The 26509-nt window shown below is 39.0% G+C and overlaps 2 protein-coding genes across 7 annotated transcripts in view; one reads left to right on the plus strand and one right to left on the minus strand.

The window, feature by feature from the left end:
• The window catches only part of anks1b (ankyrin repeat and sterile alpha motif domain containing 1B), a 156209-nt gene extending 147204 nt beyond the window's left edge, over window positions 1-9005 (plus strand). For 4 of the 5 annotated variants that reach the window (XM_058407810.1, XM_058407811.1, XM_058407814.1 and 1 more), the window contains 3 exons: window positions 2059-2226; window positions 6568-6659; window positions 7675-9005. In XM_058407810.1, the coding sequence (XP_058263793.1) occupies window positions 2059-2226; window positions 6568-6659; window positions 7675-7723 (309 nt within the window). In that variant the 3' untranslated portion in view covers window positions 7724-9005. Of the gene's footprint in view, window positions 1-2058; window positions 2227-6567 lie in introns of all 5 variants that reach the window. The other variant, XM_058407812.1, reaches the window with a different exon arrangement.
• An 11410-nt stretch (window positions 9006-20415) lies between these two features.
• The window catches only part of apaf1 (apoptotic peptidase activating factor 1), a 41201-nt gene continuing 35107 nt past the window's right edge, over window positions 20416-26509 (minus strand). For both annotated transcript variants that reach the window (XM_058408029.1, XM_058408030.1), the window contains exon 27: window positions 20416-21669. In XM_058408029.1, coding sequence (XP_058264012.1) covers window positions 21511-21669 — 159 coding nt within the window. In that variant the 3' untranslated portion in view covers window positions 20416-21510. The remainder of the gene's footprint in view (window positions 21670-26509) is intronic.

Below are 26509 nucleotides of genomic sequence, written 5' to 3' on the forward strand. Positions count from 1 at the left end.
GAATGGGGTGTATGGGTATAGGGGTTGTAATATGTTAGATTCTGGGCTGTATGGGGTATAGGGGTTGTATATATTTAGATATATATAGAGAGAGGTATATATTTAGAGCACTCAACAGACAGAGATACACAAACAGATCATTCTATTGCGTTACACCCTACCTTGAGTGTAAACATGTGAAGTAATCATGGAGTTTGTGCAATTCTGTGGTAATACAGGTCTGCTCTGTGAAGCAATGCAAGACATGTTGATGCCTACACATATTGATGTTCAGTGGATGATGGTCATAAATGCACAATATGCACCCTATAGAGAAGCGAGACTCGTATTACCTAGAGGATGCAAGTTAAGAATTTAGCAAATGAGCTAGCTATTGGTAAATAGCTAAACCGCTTTAATTGAGCTAGTCAAATAAATGTTTGTCACTTTGGTGAGAATTGAGAGTCTTCACTTCTAAGATCACTTTCAATACGAACCCAACCTCCCTTGTGTCACATGCCTCCTCCCCAAAAATGAGCTTTTCATTTGTTCATGAACAAGCTGTTTGTAACTTCTTGTAAGAGTTTAAGTAGAGCTTGTAAACAGGATACAGAATACAAACTGGGTGTAACGGACCACACAATTTGTACAAGTGTATGCCACCAAAACAAGTAAGCTCAGACTGTAATTGATATACTCTTCAAATGACTGATTTGGATTCCCTGAAAAGATTCACTATGGGGAGAGAGTTTGATTGTAGAATTAAAGAAACGCACTGGTGCACATGGCTTCCATGTAGCACCCTCAGCGAAATGGACATCTGGACAAAAGTAAAACGATGGGTCTGTAGTCATTGTACAGAACTTCAAGTTCAAAAATCTAACAAAGTTTACTAACAAAACTGGTCCCTGCCTGTAAGTGCACCTACAGCGAGGCAGCGTTCTCTACATACTACCTGCTCTTTGGCCATTTGGCTGTTTGCCACTGACCTGTGGGTCTGCAACCTGTCTGAGAGATGGGGGCCAGATAAGCTCTCAACCCACTGGGAAGACAAGGTGAATGTTGTCAAGAAAAGGAGAAGTGCTGACAGCCCTGTGAATGAGGTCTGGCTTTCATAGGAACTTTTTGCTTACTTGTGACAGTTTACCTGTCGACAAACCTGAGAGGTTGGTTGCACAGAAATGAGTCAAAGAGACTGAATTGGGGTCAAGATTCAAGAGACAAAAGGTCAGTGGGACAGCCCAGATGGCAACGAAGAGGAACTCGATATAGATTGCAAATTCCTAAATTATGGACAACACGTTATCTGTCAGGCAAGCCCAGAAGCTCTGCCTTTTACCCCAAGACTGACAGAAAGATGCCAGCCAGAAGAACCAGCTGTGTAAAGTGACTTGCAAAAGTGTATAGAAGGGGAGAAGTTGGAGTTCAGACAGAATGGTCAACTTCAGGATTCTAAAAGAGAAATGCTAGATGAGGAGGAGACAAGCTACAGCCCTACAGACATGCAAAGAGAAAAAAACAAAAACTCTAAGCTATGAGGCCATGGGTCAGCGATCAATTGTTCACAGAGAAATGCAACAAGGGGCTGTGCAATTAAGTGACCACCAATTTTCAGAAGCTCATAGAATTTGAATTCCTTTTTACTTTATTAGTATGGAAAGTACAGTGCATGAACAATATTAAAGCTCACACTAATTTACCTAATTTACACTGAAATTACACCGATTTCGGGGTGTAGGGGGTATATGGGTTATAATGTACTAGATTTGGGGGTGTATGATGTGAATGATTTGTGGGTGAAATATTTGCAGCTGCTTTTGTATTTCTTTCTTTCTTTCTTTCTTTCTTTCTTTCTTTCTTTCTTTCTTTCTTTCTTTCTTTTTTTGTCCTCATAACTCATAATTAATGCTAAACCAAAACCTAACCCTAAATGTAATCTCAGTAAAACAAATGAAACCCTTTTTTAATTAAAAACTGACTTTTAAAAAATCCTATAACCAAAATATGTTATGTAGATGCTCACACATAAATTCATAAAACTTCCTGTCTGATTTTTATGTTTTATGTGTTTCTGGGCAGAATCTAGCCTATGAGATCATCCTCACACTGGGCCAGGCTTTTGAGGTGGCCTATCAGCTGGCTCTACAGGCCAGGAAGGGTGGCCATGGCTCGTCAACACTGCCTGAGAGTTTCGACAGCAAACCGTCCAAACCCATCCCTAAACCACGCTCCAATATCCGCAAATCTGTAAGTGCTCACCACACACTCTTCACATTTATCATGCTGTTCTGTGCCATTGCACTTCTCTACCTTTCCTCATGTATTAACCTGTGGCCTATGAGTGCTGTTTTCTGCCTGAATCTGAATGTCCACTTTTTTACATCTTCCTAAAGCCTTTCTTATGGTTTGCTGTTGACGTGTGTTTCACTGTCTGATGATCCTAAAGTCTAAAAATAGAAAACATTCTGTTCAGGCGTTTCACTGCCACTGTGGGCATGTCAACATGCTGGAAGTCCATGACTATGTAGTCACTTCCAGAATTATTGGCACCTTTTGTTATTGAAAAATGTCTTAATGCATAATTAACTTAATCTCTATAATTGCCAATTGGCCAATTTAAAAAATATATAATTTTTAAACAAAAATGATGTTTGGAAGATATAATGAAAAACACAAAGGCTTTTTTTTTTTTTTACAATGCTCACAAACTGTAGGCAGATTTTAGGTGATCTGCTTAATATATAGCATACAATATGAATGTACATATTTATAGCATGACAACAGGAAATAGCAGGTTTTTATTTTATAGAAAAATAATCACAGTTCTCAGGAATTCTTCATGATAGCCTAAATGTTTTTGTTAATGTTTTATAGAATCCTACCAGACACAGCAACAGCTGGATAATGATAATGTTTATCTGTAGATGTGGGGGACACAGATATTAGTCGCATAAACAAATTTTTGTGCGCTTTGTTAAAACTACTTTATTTCCATTGGTTGTTATGTCTTTTGTATGAGTTGCATGTAATATGTGTGTGTGTGTGCATAATGAATAAATAGGCAGTGAGTAGAGATATTGTGATATCATTTTATTGCTAATCATTTTAAAAACATAATAATAATAATTATAATTATAATTATAATAATTATTGTTATATAAAAATATTATAAAATGTATAAGAATATAAAAAATCACATCATACATTTACATAAAATGTAACACTGCTGTTTTGAGCTGTTTTGAACAGAGGTGCTGCCTGTACACATGGTATTTTTTGTGGCATGGCCTTCCCCCTGTGCTGACTTGAACATGATTGATGAGAGTTTGTTAGTGCTGTGTGTCTGAGTGCCTTTTTTCTCCTCCTGCCCCTGACACACTGCCCCACTAACACACACGTGCGCACACACACACACACACAAACACAGAAGTACATGCAAGACCATTTGAAAATAGATTTCTATTTTTAGCGTCACAATCCATAACCCTGTGTTCTGTCTGGGTCAGGTTGACCTATTTTGTTAGGTTTTGTTCTATTGGAACTGAAATAATACATGATTTTTACAACTTGTAACAATATTAAAGACTTCTATTTGCAAAACTGATGATAATGAAGCGTTCTGTCCGTGATCCCCTGTGGTCTTTTCTGCCAGCTGCCATCAGACTCATCAGACACTGTTCTTCCCAAAGTGGTGTAGTTCCAGCCGCTAGGAATAAACACATAATAAGACAGAATTCAGTTCATTTTCTTCATTTGTTCAAGTACAAATACAGTAAATATACATAACAACAGTAGCAGCTGGTGTTTTTTGGCATTGGCACTAAGACTGAACCCCTCAGTGCCTGGGTTTGTTTCCTTGCCCAGAGGAGGGATCCTGTCGATGGATGACCAGAGACAGACTACACAGCATAGCAAAATATTGAATAATTATGATGAATAATATATAGACGCTTTGCCAAATATTTAATTGTGTTTCAATGAGATTTTATACAAAGCCAGGGTTCACATGTAGTCCTAAAGCAATCTTCTGTGATGCATACTCTACATGTGTACATAGGATCTGTTATTTAAAAAAATAAAGCTACTGAAAACACACGTGAAACGGTATTAGCTATTTTTATTGGGTATTTAGCTATTTTTATTAGGAATTTAGCTATTTGTTTGCCTTGTTAATCATTTGATGCTTACTGTTATTTCTGACTTTTAATTGTCAGATCATCTGATGCAGTACATCAGTGGAATTAGACTGCAGCTGAAGAACAATTAACTTTCCTTTTTATTGTTCGCTAGTACAACAGAAAGTGAGCAGTATGTTGCTACAGTCTTATCTGAATCCCCATAGTTGATCATTGAACATGTTACTTGGTCTCACTGACTTTTATTTGTCCTTGTTGGCTTAGTCCAGGGCTGGAATAAGCCATTTAGTGACATACTAATTTAAAAATTAAAGATTTACCTTTTTTGTACATGCTATATAAATCAAAATCATGAATCCAAGAATGTGTGCTTATATGAAAATATGATGCGATGCAGCATGATGTGAAGCGGCATGTAAGCTATGATGTCAGCTTCACGTCAGCTATGATGCGTTTTAATTTTTTTTTCTGTATCTATTTATTATTAGCATTAGATTGTGTGGAGCGTCTGCCGTCCATTTCCCTACATATGAGCTGTTACTATGGAAACAGGAACGTTGTAGAACCTTGTAGTCTTCTTGTAGTTATACAGATTCAAGAATTTAGCCATGCTTTAAGTAAACTGTGTATAGCATAACTACAGTAATTCTGCAACAGGAAGACAAAATAAATAGACGCCAAACCAAATCTAAAGGCTAAACACTAAATTGACACAGCTGTATTGAGTGTTTGTTAGCTGAGTTTGTAACAAATGAACAAACATCACAGCTGACATTATGGGATCAGTGTTAAGACTTTAACTGATGCTTTACAGTGAAGTTACATCTGAACTGACAGCAGATAAGGAGCTCAAGAGAACACATAATCTTGCTGTAAAGTGAGAGTGTGTGTGTGTGATCCAGCAAGATATATTCAGTCATTGTAAGGATTGAAATGTTTATGATGGTTCATTAAGGCGTATATTATTTTTGTATCAGCTCATAAACAGGGACTCCACCTGAGAATGACTAGCTGCTGAGGATGACCTCATGTGGACAGACTAATGCTTGCTGATGATAGATTTTCTTACTTGGAAAATCGTGCTCAAGTTTCAGTCTTAATAGAGTACAAATAACTTTACCTGGATTCTATAGACTAAACTAAAAATGACCCTGAGGAGCGTTCTATCACACTTAACACTGCTTGACTCTACAGCACACAGCTGCATAGAGAGAAATAATTAATAATCGCACGCTCAGGTGTCACCCAGTTGAGGATGAGCTCCCTGTTGAGTCTGGTTTCTCTCCAGGTTTCTTCCTCATGCTCCTTTTGGATTAAATCTAAATCTATATGCAGATTTCTGTAACACTGCTTTGTGACAATGTCTGTTGTTATTAGCACTATAGAAATAAAACTGAAATGAATTGAATGGAATCATATTGCAGATAATGCACGTGATCTAAGACTATTAAGAAATGTTTATGTTTAATAAAAGAAACATATAGTCGTTGGTGTGGGTAAGTTATGTTTCCTAGAACAGGAAAGTTTTCAGGACAGAGGAGTTTATGGTTTATAATGGAGAGAGAGAGGGAGAGAGAGATAACATATCTCACTGTAAAACTAATAATTTTAATATTTAATAATTGATTAATATGCAGTCACTGTGGAATAACACAATAGAGATCATGCAGCTATACAGAAATAATCCACTTCAGTGTGGTAACAGCATGACACGAATCACACCGCCTCGGTGTGGCGTATAACCACACAGTCTGTCAAGTGGTATTCCTTACTGCATGCAGCTCCTTATGGAACTGCCAGATAAAGAAACGATGGCGTAGATCAACAGAAGGCATAGATTACATTGTGTGTGGACATGTGTTGTTATTGTGTGTGTGTATGTGTATGCGTGCTGTTCCTGTAGAGAGCTGTGTGTGAAATTAATCTCAGACACCAGGGAAACATGGACAGCCGTGTGATTGGTGGCTATAACTGATGTAGTTGTTGGGTAGGTTTGTTTGTAGTAAAAAAATTAACTTTAGTCCATTCATATAACTGATCTGCCTTTTAAGACCATTCAATAACAGAGTTTTACATATATTATACATATAATTGACACCTGTTTAACTGTTTAACTATCTTACTGGGAAGAATAGGATGTGTTGCCCTCTTCAGTGCTGTCATTATTTTATACCCATTTGTTTATATGCAGGATGTGTATAGTGATAGAAACATCACAATATATAGCTTTGGTGCACTGATTATTAGTGCACACTTACTGATTTCTGCAGAGATTTATTCTTATTAAATTCACAGAGATCCCAACTCAAATGTTGTGCATTTCTTATAGAAAAAAAGAATTTCCTTTGGTGTTGCTACCAAGTCATCTCGCTCTTCCCTTCAGCATTTGCACTCTCCTCCTCCTCCTCCTCAATCTGATATGTATGTTCTCTAACTCTTGTGTTTAATCCAGATGGAACAGCCTTCAATGGAGCAGAAGGGTCACGGCAATGTCCCGTGGATCGTGGAGCCAGGACAGGAAGCCAAGAGAGGAGTCAACACCAAGTATGAGACAACTATTTTCTAATATGCACCCACTGTCCGCTCCTGTCTGTGTGTGTGCCTTTCAGAGCACGCCCTCTAGAGGCCCCCCACGGAGCCATGGGCCCAGTGACCTTTGACTCGCCCGTGTCTCTCCGCCCCGGTCCGGTCCAGCCCGCCCCGTTTTACCGTGGCCTCTGCATGATGTCGCTGCCATGCTCTCTCTCTCTCTCTCTCTCTCTCTCTCTCTCTCTCTCTCTCTCTCTCTCTCTCGACCCCCTTCCCTCAGCCCTCTGGCCAAAACACACCATTCACTTCGCTCTCATTCTCCTTCGAATATAAAAAAGGGGTTGATGTGATGTTTTTTTTTCCCTCCCATTTTTCCTTTGTCCTCCATTTAGCACTTTTACCAGACACACATCCTGACTGCTTGAATGAGGACTTTAAATCCATAATGCTGCTACAAGCTTGTAACTGCAGTGTATTTCGGTGGGAGGTGGGGGGGTCCACTTTTGTTCATCATCAGGCAGTGTGTGAGGCAGTGAGCCACTGAGACTTAAGGGCATGAAAAATGGGAACTGTAAGACTACTACCCTGTAAGGACAGCGTAAAAATGGAGATAAGATTGTGGTTGTTTTTGTTTGTTTTGATTTGTTTTATTTTTCTTTTTTTGTTTCCTCCTCTTCCTCCTCCCCCCCCCCAGTGTGGTCTGTATTGGTCATCCTGGGGGTTTGTCTTGCTCTAGACCATTTTTGCAGGTAAAATTGCATGTTTGAAGTCAGGGTGATCCGTTTAGATCCACTCACCACGAACAGCGTGTTGAAAACCCTCTTAAAAGAAAACGACTTTAATTGCTTTGCCTTGTTTTTGGTTTGGCTTTGAATGCAAGCAGCCCGGAAACAGGCCCTTCTGCCCGCAGAGAGCATGTGTTCTGGCTGTGTTGGACCGGCGAAGGGGGCATCTGAGAGGCTTGTTTTTTTTTTTCTTTCTTTTCTTTTTTTGTGGACGCTCTGGATAAGTGATTTAATCTCATTTGCAGGGTAATGCCGGACTCCCATGTCTATTACTGTGGAAATCAAAGAATGTAGCCAGCCCCCAACAGGGACCCTCTCACACACACATTGCAAAAAAGGACAACAAAATATGGAGCCTTATGAGTGGCACTGGACTACAAACATGGCAGAGCCTCATGTGACTGAACTTTTCATATAAAACTTGTGTGCAAAGGACTACTGGTGTGAACCTCTAGCTTTTCTATGAAGCACACATAGGATCGTACTTCAGTGGACTACAGAATGGCAGGGATGTGTTGAGTATGAATGCACACTTTGCTTCACTGGGCTCGGGCTCTGTTATGTGGACTATGTTGTGTGAGGGAGAAGGTTGGGGGAAAGGCAAGGTACCATGGGATAGGACATATACCATGGTTACTCATTTGACAGACTCATTTTGCCCAGGTTCATAGATCAAAGTAACAACACTGGGGCAAAAAACAGACTTTCTGGTTTGCCATGTTTTTACTTTTCACTCCTCTTTAATTTCCCTTCATTTGGTTTAATAGTACATTATGAATATTATGCACAATGTGAATGGATTTTATTGCACTGGACATCCATGAAAGTGACGTGTGTCTCATGCCAAAATCACTACAGAATTGTTGTTGACAATGCCATGCAGATTAGTATTCATACTGGTAATACATTTTAATGTCTACTATAATTCTATATTGCCATTATTCTAATCCTTAATTGACTATGTTATTATTAATTCTTCTTCTTTTAAATGTGCAATTCCTGTCTAATGTTGTCTTGATGTTATATTATTTTTATATGACATGTTGGGCTTGAGAAGAATAGCCATCCTGAAGTAAAAAAAATACTATTGTAAAAAAAACGAAACAACAAAAACAAAAAAAAAAAAAACCCTGAGAATGTGTGAATGGCTCCACTCAATTTTGCTTTCAGGTGAAAAGTTCATCGTTTCTCATGGGGCTAATACACAGATGATACACGGATATTTGAACTATTTTAACTCAGTGTAACTGTAGAATTTTTTTGCCACAATTCTTCTGTACATAAATATTTTCCTCAATCATTGTTCATATATGTAATGTAGTTTAACATAAAAAAATGAATCACAGAAAAAAAGAAAATATCACACTGGTTAATATATTACCAAATTTTAAAGGTCAAAATGCGAGATTTCACTGTTGAAAATATCAATAAATAAAAAAAAACCTTGTGTGAGCAAAGTGGAATTGCTAACATACATGTACATAGGCTTGGGCTTCCAGCACTCTGATTTTCTAAGTTTGACCCTTATTTATATTCTGGCAAAGCACATGGAATAAATCAGACTTGTACAACTGTTTCCTGTTGTGTGGCCTTTACTTTATCCTCTTTCCCATCATCCTCTTCTCTCCTTGTCCTGTATTATACAGCAAACCTGCACCATTACACTTTCATACATGTTTGATATTATTAACACTGTTTTAGTAGTAAAACATTTCCAGAAGCTTCTGCATTTGTCTCTGTACACGATTTCAGCCTTACATCTGCATGAAGAAACTTTTCTTGCACACATTCATTTATATGCATTCATGTTTACTTCCAGATTCTTTTACATTGATGACAAAGTGACAAACAACAACAAAACAGTGCTTCATGTTTGTCAGTGTGGCAAACAAACATGGCCACCACAGACTCCAACTCTCACCCTTTTTAAGCCCTTGGTTTGAGTTCCTCATTTGCTAGGTATACGCTCTTTTTCGTAGGTTTTTGACATTACTAATCCATGTGAATTTAGTTGTTTGTTTCTGGTTATCTTTGCTTGTAATTCTGATTTTTGATCCTGTTTACATCTGATACTGCTGATTATTTCCTGTTGAGCTTTGCTTCTTTAACTAGATTCTTTATTTTTTTTAAACAGGGTAATAATCTGCTGTGCCCGTTTGTATGTTCCAATACTTTTGCATGATCCTGGTTTTGTGACTGTCCCAATACTTTTGCCTGTGCTTATTTTTGTGACTTTTATTTTTGATATTAAAATAATGCTCTGCATTTGCATCCAACCCCTGTGAGTCTGCTCTGTATACATTTCTTTGTATGTTAAATATTACTGTGTGATATGCGGTTTCTTTAATTAAAAGAAATATGCATAATTTCTTTAATTAATGCTTGGACATCAAATACACTGATGATAGAAACAGAAGATGTGCTCTTCTAACTGCAAATATGTTATGACTCTTTTTCTGGCTTTCTGTAGGAAGAAAGTCACCTTATTATAGCTCTGTGTAACCGTCATATACAATTAGACACAGACCTTCCTAATATGTGTTCTGACAGGGATGTGTGTGTGTGTGTGTGTGTGTGTGGTCACCCCAGGCATGATGAGAGCTGTGGTCTGTCTGTTGTGGTCTTTGTTGCCATGGAGCATTAAGTGTATCCTGTTTATTAGCTCTGCTGTAGAGCCTCTTGTATCAATGATGGATGAATGTGCTTTAGACAAAGCGGCAGAGTAAAGCAGATTGTGAAAGGTCATCATTTCTCACAAGGCTGATACAGAGAGGATACTACTGTATCACATATTGATGTTCAGATTGCTAGATTCATTCATTCAGTGGTTTTAATGTACTGTATGATTGTTTTCTTAGCTTCATAAAAAAAATATTTTTAACAATAGAAAGGAAACCAGTAGCATCTCAGCGATTAGAGCAAGGTTGTGAGATTGAATCATACTGGATGACGTGTCACAGGTATAAATATCAGGAAGTCCAGTATTGATATATTTGTTGTTCTGAAAGAATCTGAATTACATTTAAACCACATGCAGACTTTACACAATTCTCATGAGAGAGAGGCTGAGAGAGCAGCAGGAGCCCCGAGTCCCAGACGGTTCCTGTCCTGTAGCCATTTGCTAAATTAAGTATCAGAGGATAACAGTTCATGTAATTATGTCACAGATTTAATAATTAACGCTTACAGAATGAGCCGAACAGGTTTCAAGTGCACTAGGGGTATTGAATAATCTGTTCTGGAAAAGTTATAAATCTTAAAATAGACAATATTTCCAGCTGTGCTTCCTAAAAGTCGATTCTTCATATCCAAGAGTCCTGAATGAAGATCTTATATCTAAATACTGGTTGTAATCAAACATTTAGAAACCTTGCATCAGGACACAACAGTTTCATGCAGATGATAGTAAACAGTATCTGATGTGTCATCGCCTCAGAGAAGAGACACGGTGGGTCATGGCTGGCGCCGATGCTCTGCCAGCTCCCCTTCCATCCGTGCAGGGACTGGGCACAGGTCCATGCCTCACGGGTGAGACTGTGGGGTCAGCCAGCACACAGCACTGCCAGCTGCTCCTCCACTCATTCATACAGCACAGGCAGCAGTCAGCCAGGTGATGAAGGTGTAGAGACTGCATAAGACATTTCATGGATTTCACTCCAACATTTGACACTCCACAACTTATCAACAATTTAGAGATGCTGGGGGTGAAAATGGAAGTGATATATTTCTGTATGTGTATGAGCGCCCAGTATGCTAGTAGCGTGTGTGTGCACCCACGGCGCTACAGCAGAGTATTACAAGGGATGAGTGCTGCGCTAACCGACATGGCTGGGTCACTTTTTCACAATATATTATATTATATATTTGTGTCCAAATATGTATTTATTACAATACAGCTATCTACAACCACTATGTTAACCACCACCATTGAATGCTGCTAGCATGATTTCAGCCCACAGTAGCACCTGATTTACACACTGTGACGTTACTATATTACACTGTGGTTGTTTTTGTCATTCTGTTGCTCCCTGTTCTGATGTTCTCTCTCATGCCCTTTCTGCCACAACCCTCACATTTTATCCAGGCTCAGGACTGGCACTGAGAATCGGTATCTAATCTGGGACGAGATTTGAACAAGCACATACGAGTGTGATTTTCAAGTGTTGACAAACTTTTTTTTTACATATAGTTTCTATACAAAAAGCTATATAATTTTCTGCATGAACACATTTTATTGTACATTTTATTGCATACACTGAGATCAGGCTGAGATCATGTGACCCAGCTGGTGTTCTTCCTGAACTTCTAGCATGACAACATACACTGAGATCAGGCTGAGATCTTGTGACCCAGCTGGTGTTCTTCCTGAGCTGCTAGCATGACAACATGCTACAGTTTTAGCAGGAAACAAACACCCCAGTGCCCACATGTACAACTGTGAATGAAAGAGTGGCGATGGAGACAGCTGGAGTTCAGCCAGCTGTGATTACAACACATGGATCAGGGCTTTCGGCTGGGTTCTGGGTCAGTGTTGTAGCTCAACAGCAGGTCATGTTAACCAAAAGATGTCAGGGCATTTATTATTACTTAAATTATAAAAAGACAATGTAAAAAATTGATCTTCTGATACTGCTGAAAAGAGATCAGAATAGGCCATAAGTTTTATTTTCTCCTACCAAACACATAATGAAAGATTTTTCTTTCTAGCTTAAATATATTTATCCAGACGCACCTGTTTCTAATTCTGAACTGTTTTTTGTCATGTAGCAGGACATGAGCCTGGTCAGGCTAGTGCACTGTGTGATGTGAAGGAGACCAAAAACTAACTGGAGGCTACAGCATCTGCTCTTTTTCTCTTCCTGTACCTCTCCCTCTCTCTCTCTCTCTCATACACACACACACACACACACACGCACCATCCCACAAATGGATCCATGCCATCTGACCTGACAAGAGTGAGCAATAAAGGGAACCCCAGCAGGGTGACCAGCTGACAGGATCCATTCTCTGGCCAAAGATCAGTGAGAGCACATGGGGAGAGGTTATGCCTGTGTACAAGATGCACTGATGACAGCAAGACACTGCCTGGAGTAACAGGAAGATAGCAAGGACAGGGTAAAATTACACTATGTAGGATTATAAACCAAGCCAATTTTGTAATCAGATTATCAGGCATATCTTTGAAGACTAAACCTCATCCTGATGAATCCATTTGGAAGATCTAGCAGGAGGAACAACTGGATTTACATCATAATGTTATCATCAGCAGATGGATGAGGGCTCAATCATCTTCAAGAAAATAACACCTGGGTTGCCATACATGAGTGGCACGTAAACAAAAATATGTTTTTATACATGTGAAAAAATTAGGACACCCTATGAAAGCCTGTGTATTATTCCAGTTAAACATATGGGCATATGATCTTCATTTTAACAATATTGAAAGATTCAATTAATATAACTAAGTAGTAAAACCAAAGAAAATCTTTTTTTTAAATGATCAAATTCTTGTGAGGAAATAGTAAAGACACCCCCACATTTATTCGTTCTTAAAATGGATAAAACTACCTACAGGTGGATCACATCAGGTGCAAATTATTAGAACATTGCATTACAGAGCATTTTGAAGGAGGCTTGCCTTATTTAAACTGCAGACATTTAGCTTGGTTTGCTCTTAATTGCTGAAGTGAGGTATCACCTTAGTGTGATCCAAAGAGCTCTCTGAAGCCTTCAGAAAGAAGATTGATGCTTATGAGTCTGGTAAGGGATATACAAAGATCTCAGAAGAATTTGTAATCAGCCATTCCACTGTCCAGAAAATCATTTACAAGTAGAGAACATTTAAAACAACTCCCAACATGGCCAGGTTAGGCCATCCAAGCAAATTCACCCCAAGAGCAGACCGCACAATGCTTAAAGATGTCTCCAAATACTTTGATATATCATCACAGGACCTACAGCAAGCTTTTGCTACAGTTTAAACCAACATGCATGAATCTACAATCAGAAAGTGACTACACAACTTTACTTATTATGGGAGGTGTGCAAGAAGGAAACCTTTGCTGTCAAAAAAACATGAGGGCAAGACTGAAGTTTCCCAAAGAACACAGAGACAAAGGCCAAGATGAGTCTAAAATTAAATTATTTGGACACCATAACAGGGCATGTTTGGTGTAAACCAAATACAGCATTTCAGCAAGTGAACCTCATACCACCTAAGAAACATGGAGGTGGTTGGTTTGGGGTTGCTTTGCTGCAGCAGGACCTGGCCAGCTCACCATCATAGAATCGATTATGAATTCTACATTGTATCAGAAGGTGCTTCCTACTGAGATCCTGTGGGGTGATTTGAAATGGACTGTGCATGCAATAAACCCCCCCAGACATCACACAGCTGAAAGAATTCTGCATTGAGGAGTAGGGGAAACTTTCTTCCAGTCGATGTCAGAAACTGGTAGATGGCTACAAGAAACGTCTTCTTGAGGTTATTTCAGCCACTAGCTATTAGGGCATAGAGAGGGCATGTCCTAACTTTTTCCTCAGGTGAAATACACATTTTTGTTGATTTATTTTGTTTAAAAAGAGAAAACAAAGTGATATTTTGTTGTTTATATGCAACTACATCACTTTTATCTACAGGTACAAATTAAAACAACATCAGAAATTGACATGTTGACATTTCTCAATAAAGAACTGAATATTCAATGGGGTGTCCTAATTTTTTCACATGACTGTATACATACTCTGTAAAAGTCTTAGGCCTGTGCTAAATAGTATAAATAAAAAATGTATTTTGAGGGGGCACAGTGGCTTGGTGGTTTGCCATAATACCTCAAGGTTTAGGGGCTCAGTTCCTACCTACCATGTGTGAGGACATTGCATGTTGGTTTCCTCTGGGCTCTCCGGTTTCCTCCTCCAGTCCAAAGACCTGCATTGTAGGCTGATCAGCAATTCTTATTTGTTTGTAGTGTGTGAATAGGTGTGCACTGGTGCCCTGCGATAAACTGCCTTGCCTTGTGCCCCGAGTCTCCTGGGATAGAATCCAGGTTCCCTCCAAACCAGTAGAACAAGCAGTAATGGATGGATGGAAGTTGTTTTTTGGTGTGGCAACATTTTGGTTTTAAATGCATCAGTAGTCCCATGTACACTTTATTGAGAGAATTAGCTAGTAGTACTTGCGCAGTACTTTATATCCTGTTACATCCTGTTATATCCTGATCAATAATATCAATGCACTCAAACAGCCATTCTGTATTCTGTACAAATGGGTTGATGAAGTGGAGTAGACTATTTCTGTCCTTTTATTAGAAGAATGAGCATATCATGTGGTGCAACTGGCTGAAAACCTGTTTGACATTGCTATAAATATGGTTGTCAATGTGGTATGACTTTAAGAAACCAGAGAAAATTTAAATCTGTATTTTGCATTATACATTTTGTAATGGACCTATCATTTGTTGCAACAATCAGCTGGATTTATGCTTTTATACTTAATTCATTGTTCTTTATTAGGGGTTAATTTGTAACAGACTTATGTTTGGCATTTTCAGTATTTTCCTGTCATTTCACCTGAAATTTTAAGATGGATTTTTTGTTTAGATTTCATAAAAATGTATTCGTTAATATAAAAATATATGAATAAAATACAATTAAAAATAAATGTAAAAAAATCGCACAAAAAAAAGACTTGAAACCAGCCCAAAAAGTTTTGGCATAAAAAGTGTTTTTGTTTCATGGGAAACAGGTAAAAGGGTGTGGCACATGATTTTCAGGATACTGATTTGCAAGATCTCACACACTTCAGGATGCTTGGCCTCATTTTGAAATGAAAAAAAAAAAAAGCTCTCTAACACAGGAACAGGTCATACAGTTCACTGATGTGAAGCTAGACTAATTGAATGCTAGCCAACCAGTCAGGCTATGTACCAGACGGTGTGGTAGACATGACTGCATTTGCTAATCGAATTCGAGTAGGCTGCTATGTGTAAATGGATGCTAGGATTTACTGCAACTGCAGTAGTTGCAGCAGCTGCAGCATTAACTGACTTTCAGAAGTAGGATATGAGGATGTGGCTAAACCCCAAATACCACAGACACAGATATCCTCACCTTAGCCAGAGCAAAAGCTGGCTGGAGACATGAATCTTCACACAAAAGTGGTCTGTCTGGGAAAGGTGTTTCATCAGAGTTAGGTGTCTTCCATGCCACCACCAATACTCATGCTATGGTATTATATGGACCAGACAGCAGCTATTCAATTATCAGATCTACTATTAATCTCTCACACAGGATAAACACAGGAAACTGTCCCACTGGGTGTTGGACACAATGAGGTAGACATTCATATATAAGAGTGGACAACATGGCAAGATTCTAGAGCCTTGAGTTGATTTACTTAGCCAACTGACATTTGCTAATCTGTCAGGTTAATTAGAGTAATCCATTCATCCACCCATTTTCTGTAACACTTTTCTGCACAGGGTTGTGAGGAGCCTGGAGTCTATCCCAGAGGACACCATGGACAGGGTGCCAACCCATCACAGGGCACAATCAATCACACACCTATTCATATTTGGGTAAGGTGGGTGTAGGAGGCAGCAGAATATTATGCAAACAAAACAATCTCAAGTATCTCCACTGATGGACAGTAGACACTACATGACATTGGACTTATTTCAAGCTCAGTCCACTCACATTTTAGTACTATTTTTCTAGCCTTTTTCTATAAAAATTCTTCTCTGTGTAAATAAACACAAATCTTCAAAAGTAAAAACTAGTGAAATATTTATCAAAATGTTGCTTCTCAGATTCTCTCATCACTGTATGATCAAATGGTCCAGTGATGCAGTGGTAGTATTGCTGCTTCAACAGGGTCCCTGGGTTAATCCTGACCTCAGGCTACTATCTATTCTGAATATTTTCGACTGGCATTCTCTCCAGAGTGCATTGTCCTAACTTGCACCGACTGTTTCTGCATCCCTGACCGGGACAAATCAGGTACTGCAGAGGAGTGAATGAAAGATGTACAGCAATCAGCCATAATATTATATATATCACCACTGACAGGTATAGTGAGTAACATTGATTATCTCGTTATAATGGCTCCTGTCAATGAGTAGGATATAGATATCATTTCTGTTCTTGAAGTTGGACAAATATGCAAGCATAAGGATCTGAGTGTCTGTGTTGTCTGGATGACTGAGTGAGAGCATAACCAAAACAGCAGAACTTGTGAGGTATTCCCAGTATGCAGTGGTTAGTGTCTAGCAAAAGTGGTCCAATGAAGGACAACCAGTTAACGAGTCACTGCCACCCAAGGCTCACTGATGTGCATGAGGAGTCCATCTGGTCAGATCCCACATAAGAGCTTTATCCCAGAAAATGCTGAATAAATGTTGGCTGTAATAAACAGGTGTCAGAAAACACATCACATCACATCACAGCTTGCTGTGTATAGGGCTGATCACGGGTCAGCATGGGCACCTGTGTAGCTGCAGAGTGATCTGCAGACCCGTGATCACCACCGAAATCACCTACAATGGGCGTGTGAGCATCAGAACTAGACCATGAAGCGTGGGATCATTTTACATCATGTGTGCATTGCCTACCTGGGGAACATACTATGGGAAGAATTCAAGTAGGTGGTGGCAGTGTGATGCTTTGAGCAATGTTCAGCTAGGATACTGAAATTGGGTCCTGAAATTCATGTGGATGCTACTTTGACACCTAAACATTGTTGCAGACCAACTATACCCCTTCAAAGCAATGGTGTTCCCTAATGACAGTATCCTTTTCCAGCAGAATAATGATCCCTGCCACACTGCAGTCATTGTTCAGGAATGGTTTGAGGAAGATAACAAAGAATTCAGGTTGTTGACTTGGCCTCCAAAGTCCCCAGATCTCAGTCCAATCGAGCATCTGTGGGATGTGCTGGACAAACAAGTCAAATCCATGGAGGCCTCATCTCACAGCTTACAGGACTTAAAGGATCTGCTGCTAAAGTCTTGGTGCCAGATAACACATCACACTTTTAGAGGTCGTGTGGAGTCCATGCCTTTATTAGACAGATTTTTTTTTATTGTTATGGCTGATCATTACGTAAATCTATAGATACAGTATATCACTCACAACTCTTTGATTAGGAATTTTTCATTCTTGCTTCATGGGTTGTCAAGTTTTTAATTTGTCAATGGGATGTATTTTGGTCTGTTAACAACCTGAAATTCTTCTTTATATAGTACTTCAACACTGGTTTAACCACCAAGTGATATTAAATGACAGTAGGAATTAAAACGTGATTTGGTCTGGAATTATTACATTATACGAATGACATTATAAGCATTATACATATAACAGCATGGTGCTTGTTTATTGAGTGCTGACCACAGTAATGCAATAAATAATCAGGGCAGAAAATGTAGACATGAAGGAATAAATTAGTGTTTAATGGTGCTGGGAGAAATTTTGTGTAGTGTTTGATGTAGAACATAAAATCTGATGCATTCTGTAACATCTGATTAACAGCTAGATGCATTCGGGTTCAGTACAAAGTCACAACTAGAGTTTACAGAATTTCCTAATCAAAATACCTTCTTCAGTTTATCAGGACACAAAAGGAAGTAGCAGCAAATAACCTGAACTTTAGCAAACATAATCTCACAATAAGACCAAAGTAAGAGTCCAGGGCGGTTGACAGTTTATTTCACAGCTGTATGAGCGTTGAAGGCTGTGGGGACGTAGAGAGTTAAGTACAGCGATCTCATGTCTGCCAAGTTTAATCAGGAAATGCCAACAATGCCTAGGAGTCCAAAACTGACAGAGCATGACCAGTGCAAGTGTCAACAATACTAACCTGTATAGATCTCATTTTGCTCTCACTGACACACAAAGAAATGGGAGAATACCAAAGATATCTAACAGCTTGACATTCTAACATGACTTACAGCCTAAATACTTTTGCTGTTCTTAACTGGGTGGAAAGTGGAAGCTCATTCCAGCACTGAGATGTTCAGACCTTATAGATGGAAGTGTCAGAAAGCCTGAGGTTAAAAACCTGAGTGAAGGTGTGGAGTGCTGAACCAGAATGTTTAGATACTCTTATGCACATCCCAACATTTAACATGTGATGTTTGCCGTGGTGAGTACTTTCAGAAAATACATTACTTTCAGAATCTGCAACATTTACACTCAGGTCGACTGAGAAAATGGCTCACAGCAGAGGATCAGTGAGGCAGTTTGCAAATTTTGTCATTTAACCTCTTGAAGACTCATTTATTTATGTTTCAAATATAAAGCAATTTGTGGATGTGATGCACACATTTTCTACAAATTTTAAAATTTTATTGCAGAAAGCATTGTGTGTAGAACATGAACAAGATAAGAATGACAGATTTGATCATATTTCTTGTTCTGTTGGTATGGGTGTGATGTGTCTGAAGCAGTACTCATTTGTGTATTTGAAGTACAGTGCATTCAGAAAGTACTCAGACCCTTGGTTTGTCCACATTAAATGAATTTCTATCAGTCTACACTCCATATCACATGAGGATTTGTGATAACTTTGTTTAAAATAAAAAAAAAAAATATTACATTGAAGTCGTTTGGGTATAATGACCCAAGCTTTGCACATCTGGATTTGGGGATTTTCTGCCATTCTTCTCAGCAGATCCTCTCAATCTTTGTCAGGTTGGTTGGGAACCACTGATGAACAGAAATTTTCAGGTCAATCCAGAGATATTCAAATAAGTCCGGGCTCTGGCTGGTACACTCATGGACATTCACAGAGTTGTCCTAGAGTCACTCATGAACTCTCTTGACTGTGTGCTTTAGGTCATCATCCTACTGGAAGGTGAACCTTCAGCCCAGTCTGTGGTCCTGAGAGCACTGGAACAGATTATCATTAAGGATATCTCTGTATTTTGCTGCAGATTTCTTGCACCCTGACCAATGCCCCAGTCCCTGTAACTGAAAAACACCCCCACAACATGATGCTACCACCACCAGGCTTCACTGTTGGGATGGTGTTGCAAAGTTGATGTAGAGTGCCTGGTTTCCCCCAGACTGAAATTGAGGCCAACCAGTTCAATCAAATCAGTTCAGTTTTTCAAAAGCTGGCTTTCATGTGTCTTGCACTGAGGAGAGATTTCCTCTGGCCACTTTGCCATAAAGCCCAGATTGGTGGAGTGTTGAATCAACTTCTGTGAGCTCTTCTCCACTCATGATCTCTGCAGCTTAACCAGAATGACCATCAGGTTTACATATACGGCATTTGCCAGATGTCCTTATCCAAAGCGACTTGCATTTTTATCATTTATTCAACTAAGCAATTGAGGGTTAAGGGCCTTGCTCAGGGGCCCTGGAGTGGCTGGCAGTCCTAGGATTTGAACTCACAATCTTCCGATCTTTGTCTTATCTTGGTCACTTCACTTACCAATGCCCTTCTTCTTCGACTGCACAGTTTTGGCTGGCAGCCAGCTTCAGAAAGAGTCCTTGTTGTCCATTAAGGAGGCCACTCTCCAGATTTGTGCATGGAAATGATCCTGTCTCTGAGCTCAGCAGGTGGTTTCCTTGACATCATGACTTTGCTCTGAAATGCATTTTAAGCTGTTAGGCCTTATATAAATATATGTGTGCCGTTCCAAATCACGTCCAATCAGTTAAATTTTCTGCAGTGCCCCCCAATCTCAAAGATGATCCAGAGAAATGGGAGGCATCGGAGCTTAATTTAAAAGACTGTCAAAGGTCTGAATTCTTATGTCACTGTGATATTTCATTTTTTTCTTTTTAATAAATTTATCACAAATTTCTTTTAATAAAATTATTACAAACTCAAATTATTTTAGCACAACGCTACAATATAACAAAATGGGGGGAAATGCAGGGGTCTGAATAATTTCTGAATGCACTTTATAAATGATGCAATTTTCTCTATAAAACATAACTAATCATAACAAAAACATAACTAATCAAATAGACTGAAATTCAGATGAATGAACATATTAAAAAGTTGTTTTATTCCATTTTTTTCTTTATTTTTAACAGTTTGCTCTTTGCAATCTGTGGTTCTTAGCACAACACAATACAAGTGTAGAAACATGGCTGATAGAAATAAAAGATTGAATTCCTCCATTTATAGGCAAAAATTGCTTAATCCTTTAATTTGCACACTGCTAAGGATGTTTGATTTCAAAAAGCCTTAATGTTAAAAAGATATGCAACAGTTTTATAAAAAAGTATGCTGTAAAGAACACTGTGTCCAGCATGCAAAAGACAAAAGCACAGTTTTACCTAAGTTTACTCAAAATTTCAATTCATTAAGACATTTCTAGAAGTCTCCAGATGGAAATCTACAACCACTTTTCACAGTTATTACTCAGTGTGTATTCCTGTTGTGACCAAACCATTTATTTGTGTGTGTAATGGTATTTTTTGGTATAACAGGCCTTTAAAACACACTGACTGCACTTTACTCATCTCTCCTATTGATCTTAATAGTGCTTTTGTTCTTTGCCGTTTTAAATGGCCATATACAGTTTCCTCACAGGCATAAAACATCAGTGTTATTTTTAGCACCAGTATCTGATTAGCTGCTTTCCTTTAGCTGTGATTGTAGACACTTTAGAGAGGCTGGAATATTGACAGTGCAAAGCTACCTGCTCAGCTGCTTTCATTAAACCCAATGTAACTGCTTCCACTCCATTCTGCAGCTCTCTACTAAAATGTGGGTCATTAATTTTATCTTATTAAAATATTATCCTCATATCATTCCCAGCAAATCAAACATAAGGGGCGGTGCTTTTCATAGTGGTAGGTTTGGTTTTTTTTGAGCTTTTAAGGCTTAAACGCTCAGGCACAGTGGTGTCATTGAGAATGGGTTTTAAATTAGAGCAGAACGACGAATTAGATTGTCCTAGAAAAGCTGATTTTGCTTTCACAAGGCAACAGAACATGCATACGGCAGGTCATTTTCACAAGTTACAGCTGCGTTCATAAAACCTTCTACACCTTTTAAGAAGCTGCAGACAGGTCCAGAAATAAACCACAGGAAATGATTTATGAGTCTGGATTCTAGACGGTCCATCCTAAAGCTGTCCTCCTTCCACCTGCTTCAGGATGTACAGGATGCCGATGTTGTCGATGGTGACGAACGTTTTGAAGTCGGATGAAACGCAGATGTGCTTCAGGTTGTTTCCTGTGGTGTAGAAGGTCTGCAGGGCTTCTCCTCTGTCCACGCTCCACCACTGCCCAAGAGAAAAAGCAACAACAAACCATTAATCACAAGAACAAACAAGGACTGTGGAGGACAGAATTGCACACAGTGAGACACATATCACTCTTAACAGACACTGCTGTCTAAAGTGATGTGGAATACAATTCAAACATGGTGCTGTTAAAAGCGTCGAGGAGACACACGTGCAAATTAGCTGTATTGATGCATTTACATCACAGTCCCAAACACAAGCCTGATTACAGGGAACAATGACTGATACTCCCCACAAAAACTGCTCTAAATATTTTTACACTACTTTAAACCTTTCATTTACTTGTTGTTGTCCATCAGCTGCTCCCTGTTCAGGGTCACCACAATGGAACATCTGATCCACGTATTTTGATTCTGCACAGGTTTTACACTGGATGCCCTTCCTGACACAACCCTCCAATTTTATCCAAGCTCAGAACTAGCACTGAGAGTTAACCCCTCAATGGCTGGGTTAAACCGTTCATTTACTTGAATGAGCGTAATATATTGGTTTTAACAAACGTTAAGTGGAAAATATAACACGACAAAGCATACTACTAAGAAAATAATCATATTTTTAACAGTGGGATAATTAATGAATACAGAGACACCAGAAACTTCTGTCCTGAAAACTCACCTCAAGAGGTGCCTTATTATCCCACAGCTGACACTAATATCAGAGCTGTGCTGTTCCAGTAAATTAATCTACACATAATGACCAATCAGATTTGAGAACTCAACAGTGATACAGTATAATTAAATTTAAGACACTTAGTATTAGTGTTTACAAATTTGCAGGTAAAATGTGAAAAACAGAACATATAGTTCAGAATTTCATCTAATAAGGTCACAACTGCAGGCACATGAGTCGGTGAGAACTATTCCACCTTTTCATCAAGGGTTTAAGAGATCGTACGAAGAAAACAGTCTACCAAAAATTTTTAATTAATTTAACCTGTAAAGACATAGAAGCCTTGAGAATTTGGTTCACTGGTTCATGCTCTGCACTGTAGAGAGCTCTTAGACCCTATGTGCTTGTTGAATATCTCATTCCATTCTCGCTTTTCGTTCTTTTTTGGCCTGCCACCCCCTCCCTTTTTTTTAGGGACCATTGAGACTATTTCTTTTACTTCATTCAGATTTGTAGAGGTGTTGTACTTCATACTTACAGATTAATGTGTGTGAGTGCTGGTGTACTACTGTGGTGGTGGGGGCGTGGTCAACTACCAGTTTGTGAATAGAGAGCGGAGATGGGAAAAGGGAGTGGTATGCATGTATGCCTGAGCAGGATTACTTCAACATGTGTTCTGTGTTTCAGTGAGAGGCAAAGAAAACAGCTGAGCTACACAGTGTGTGTGTGTGTGTGTGTGTGTGTGTGTAGATTGTAATAAAACTGCTGAACAGTGATCAAAGTAGAAACGGTCAATTTGAGTTGTCCCAAATCTGCCTCACATCTCATTTCCCTCCAAACCCAGGAGAAGTGTCACAACAGATGTAACAAACAGAACAGAAGACAATAAACAGACAAGATAGTAGACGCGACATGAACATGATGCTTATTAGGACAGTGGGTGGGGTGTGTGTGTGTGTGTAAGGAGTAGTAGACTGAATGATGACTGTATAACACCATTTTTAGTTCTGTGAATGTTGTGTGTGTGTGTGTGTATTGTGAGTATAATGTGAGATGTATGGTACGTTTTAATTAAGTGTCTATAGGGACATGTATGTACTGAATGTACAGTACGTGATGAGTGGTGACCAATTTGTAGTTTTATTTTTTCTTTTTAGTTTTCTTTTTAATTTTTTTTTTTGAGGCAGACAGTTTCTCCATTGTTACGCAGTCGATTATTACATTTTCCAACACGTGATATTAATGTTATTCTTTGATTTCCAGTTTGTTAGTATGTTTATTTCTATTTTTTGGCTTTGTGGTTATTTAGTATCTAGCGACATCTCATTTACCTGACTGGGTTTTATCCTTTTGAGAATCTACTGCAGTTAGTGCGGTTAGTGAGGGAATTTGGGGCATCTAAGATATGCGGTCATTATAGTGTGGTTAATTGGATTCTAAGAGGTTTGTTCATCCCAATAAAATTTAGCAATCCTGCAAGTGAGTGATTGAACCAAGAAGTGGGAGTTAAACTGGAACCAGTAAAAATTAGGCATTTATTTTGGGCAGTATTGCCATTTTTACAATGCTATTCTGCCAGTGAGATAGAGGCAGAGAGTTATTATATTTAGTAATCATTATTATGTAGTTGATTATTAGGATTTTCCAACACATGATATTAATGTTATTCTTTGATTTCCAGTTTGTTAGTATGTTTTTTTTTTTTGCTGATGGTTAGTGTTGTAGTGTTTTGTTTTCTTTGGGATGCTGATCCCAGGTGAATCTCAGAGTAAACAGAGTGAAGGGGAGAGTGGGATGGTGTGATTTGGAAAAGGAGATAATTCCTCAGTGATTTGTTACCAGAAGTGTACAGTCCCATATGGGCTGAATGTAATAATCTGATGTATTTTGTGCACACTGTGTGATTTCAGATTCCCCATAGCCCATTTTATGGAGTTCTATGGATTATTTTCTATTATATCAAATACAGACTGGTGTTATTACCTGCATAGGACATATTTTGTAAAGATTTGTGGCCAATAATCTGGTAATCATATGCTAATTATTGAGCTGGATTTGGGATATTATTTTATATATTTTGGATAGGACTTTGGTTAGAGGGGAGATATTTTTATTTCTATTATTTGGCTTTGTGGTTATTCAGTATCTAGCGACATCTCATTTACCTGACTGGGTTTTATTCTTTTGAATACTTTCTTATAATACTTTTTATTTCTTTACTGCAGTTGGTTAGTGAGGAAATTTGGGGCATCTAAGATATGCGGTCATTATAGTGTGGTTAATTGGATTCTAAGACGTTTGATCATCCCAATAAAATTTAGCAATCCTGCAATTAAGTGATTGAACCAAGAAGTGGGAGTTGAACTGGAACCAGTAAGATAGAGGGAAAGGTTTTCCACTAGATGTTGGAGCGAGGCTGTGAGGATTAGTGATCTTTCAGTTACAAGAGCATTAGTGAGATCAGACACTAATGTTGTAAGAGTGAGGAGGTCTGGGGTTCAGTTGGTGTTCCAGTTCATCCCAAAGGTGTTCAGTGGGGATGAGTCAGGGCTCAGTGCAGGACACTCCAGTTCTTCCACTCCAACCTTAACCTCCACACCATGTCTTCATGAAGCTGTGTGCTTTGTGCACAGAAGCATTGTCATGAAAGTTGTAATGCTACAGCATGTAAACAAAGCCATCTTATACAATTGTGTGTCAACAAACCAGAGAAGCACAGTTTGTGGGAGGACCCTTAGTGTTGGTCAGGGGTCACATTTTGCTCATATAGTGTATACAAAAAGCTGCTATCTTTATTTCATAGCATACACAATAAACCTGAAGTGTACTCTGCTGTACAATTCCTAATATCACTCTCTAGAATACAAAACAAACAGCCCAGTATGATTAAGGCAGAAGTGCAAAGGCTATAGAATGAAGACAATTTTAATTATTCACCATGCAAGACATATCACACTTCATTATCATCCACTCCTCATTGCATCTCTCTAAGTATGTCTGCAATGGAGGAAAGACTGTACCTCCTTTTTATAGAGCTGAGACACTAGCACAAGTGTGTGTCCCAAAATGTATTCAGACATCATTAAGAGCTTTGCCCCATCTCTCCCCCACTACCCCCCTCCACCCACACCACCAGTGACGTACTCCTTAAAGAAAAATCAGACTGACCTTGCTCAAGTGTGTGGGGCTATCAATCACGCCATCCAATCAGTGTAATGCAGCACGCTGTCTTAACAGTGACGGTGAAGGTGAGAAAAATCCATTAGGATTCAGAATGTCCTGAGGATGCGCAAAACTGGAATCTGTATGCATGTGCTTCGTTGTTTGTTTTTATAGCGGCTTAAAAAATGGACATTTTGTACGAGGCAGAGCGAGAGACTGCCTCTATTACACCTGAGCTTCTGGCAGCTTCTCGTTGTGCAACAGAGCGAGCGAGTGTGAAAAACAAGAGAAAATAGACTGTGTCCACAAAGTGAAACTGAAGGACATTGTGTTACTGAGCTTATGAAAGAAAAAAAAAAAAACAACAAATCTGGTGAAGGAGGGAAGAATAGAGAGGGATCTCATATCAGATAAGAAATCAGGATCCTCAGAGCATGTATATACCACAGATGGACTGGAAATGTGCGTGGATGAGTCAGTGAATGTATTCTTGTGTTGATCTACAAGTATGTGTCAGCATGTGTATGCCATATATATATTTAACGGGTGAAACCATCCAAATCTGTGAGGAAGAAAAATGTGTCAAGTGAGATTGGGAAAAATGAAACCCAGAGACAGATGATGTCATCCAGACATCTATCCAGAGAGGAACAGCAGCCTAGTCAAAAGAATTCACCTTGGACCAATGACTGTATATATATGCATGGACTGGGTCATGGAGAACCTGGAGCCAACCCAGGAGACTCATGGCACAAGGCAGGGTACAGTCACAGGGTACAGTGGACAGTGTAAAATCACATACACCCATTCACACACTATGGACAATTTAGAGATATCAATCAGCCCACAGCCCATGCCACAACCCATGGACTGTGGGAGGAACCTGGAGGAAATCTCTGAGTCAAGTGGAGATCAAATGGAAACTCATGGCTGAGCCGGGAATCGAACCTCCAACCCTGGAAGTGTGAGGCAGCTAGCCACTGTACCTTGTTCATTGTGAGACATCTTGATTGTGCAATGACAAAGCCAGTATGGAGCCAGATGTTGA

The sequence above is a fragment of the Hemibagrus wyckioides genome, linkage group LG14 (assembly GCF_019097595.1).
Source record: "Hemibagrus wyckioides isolate EC202008001 linkage group LG14, SWU_Hwy_1.0, whole genome shotgun sequence".
Taxonomy (NCBI): domain Eukaryota; kingdom Metazoa; phylum Chordata; class Actinopteri; order Siluriformes; family Bagridae; genus Hemibagrus; species Hemibagrus wyckioides.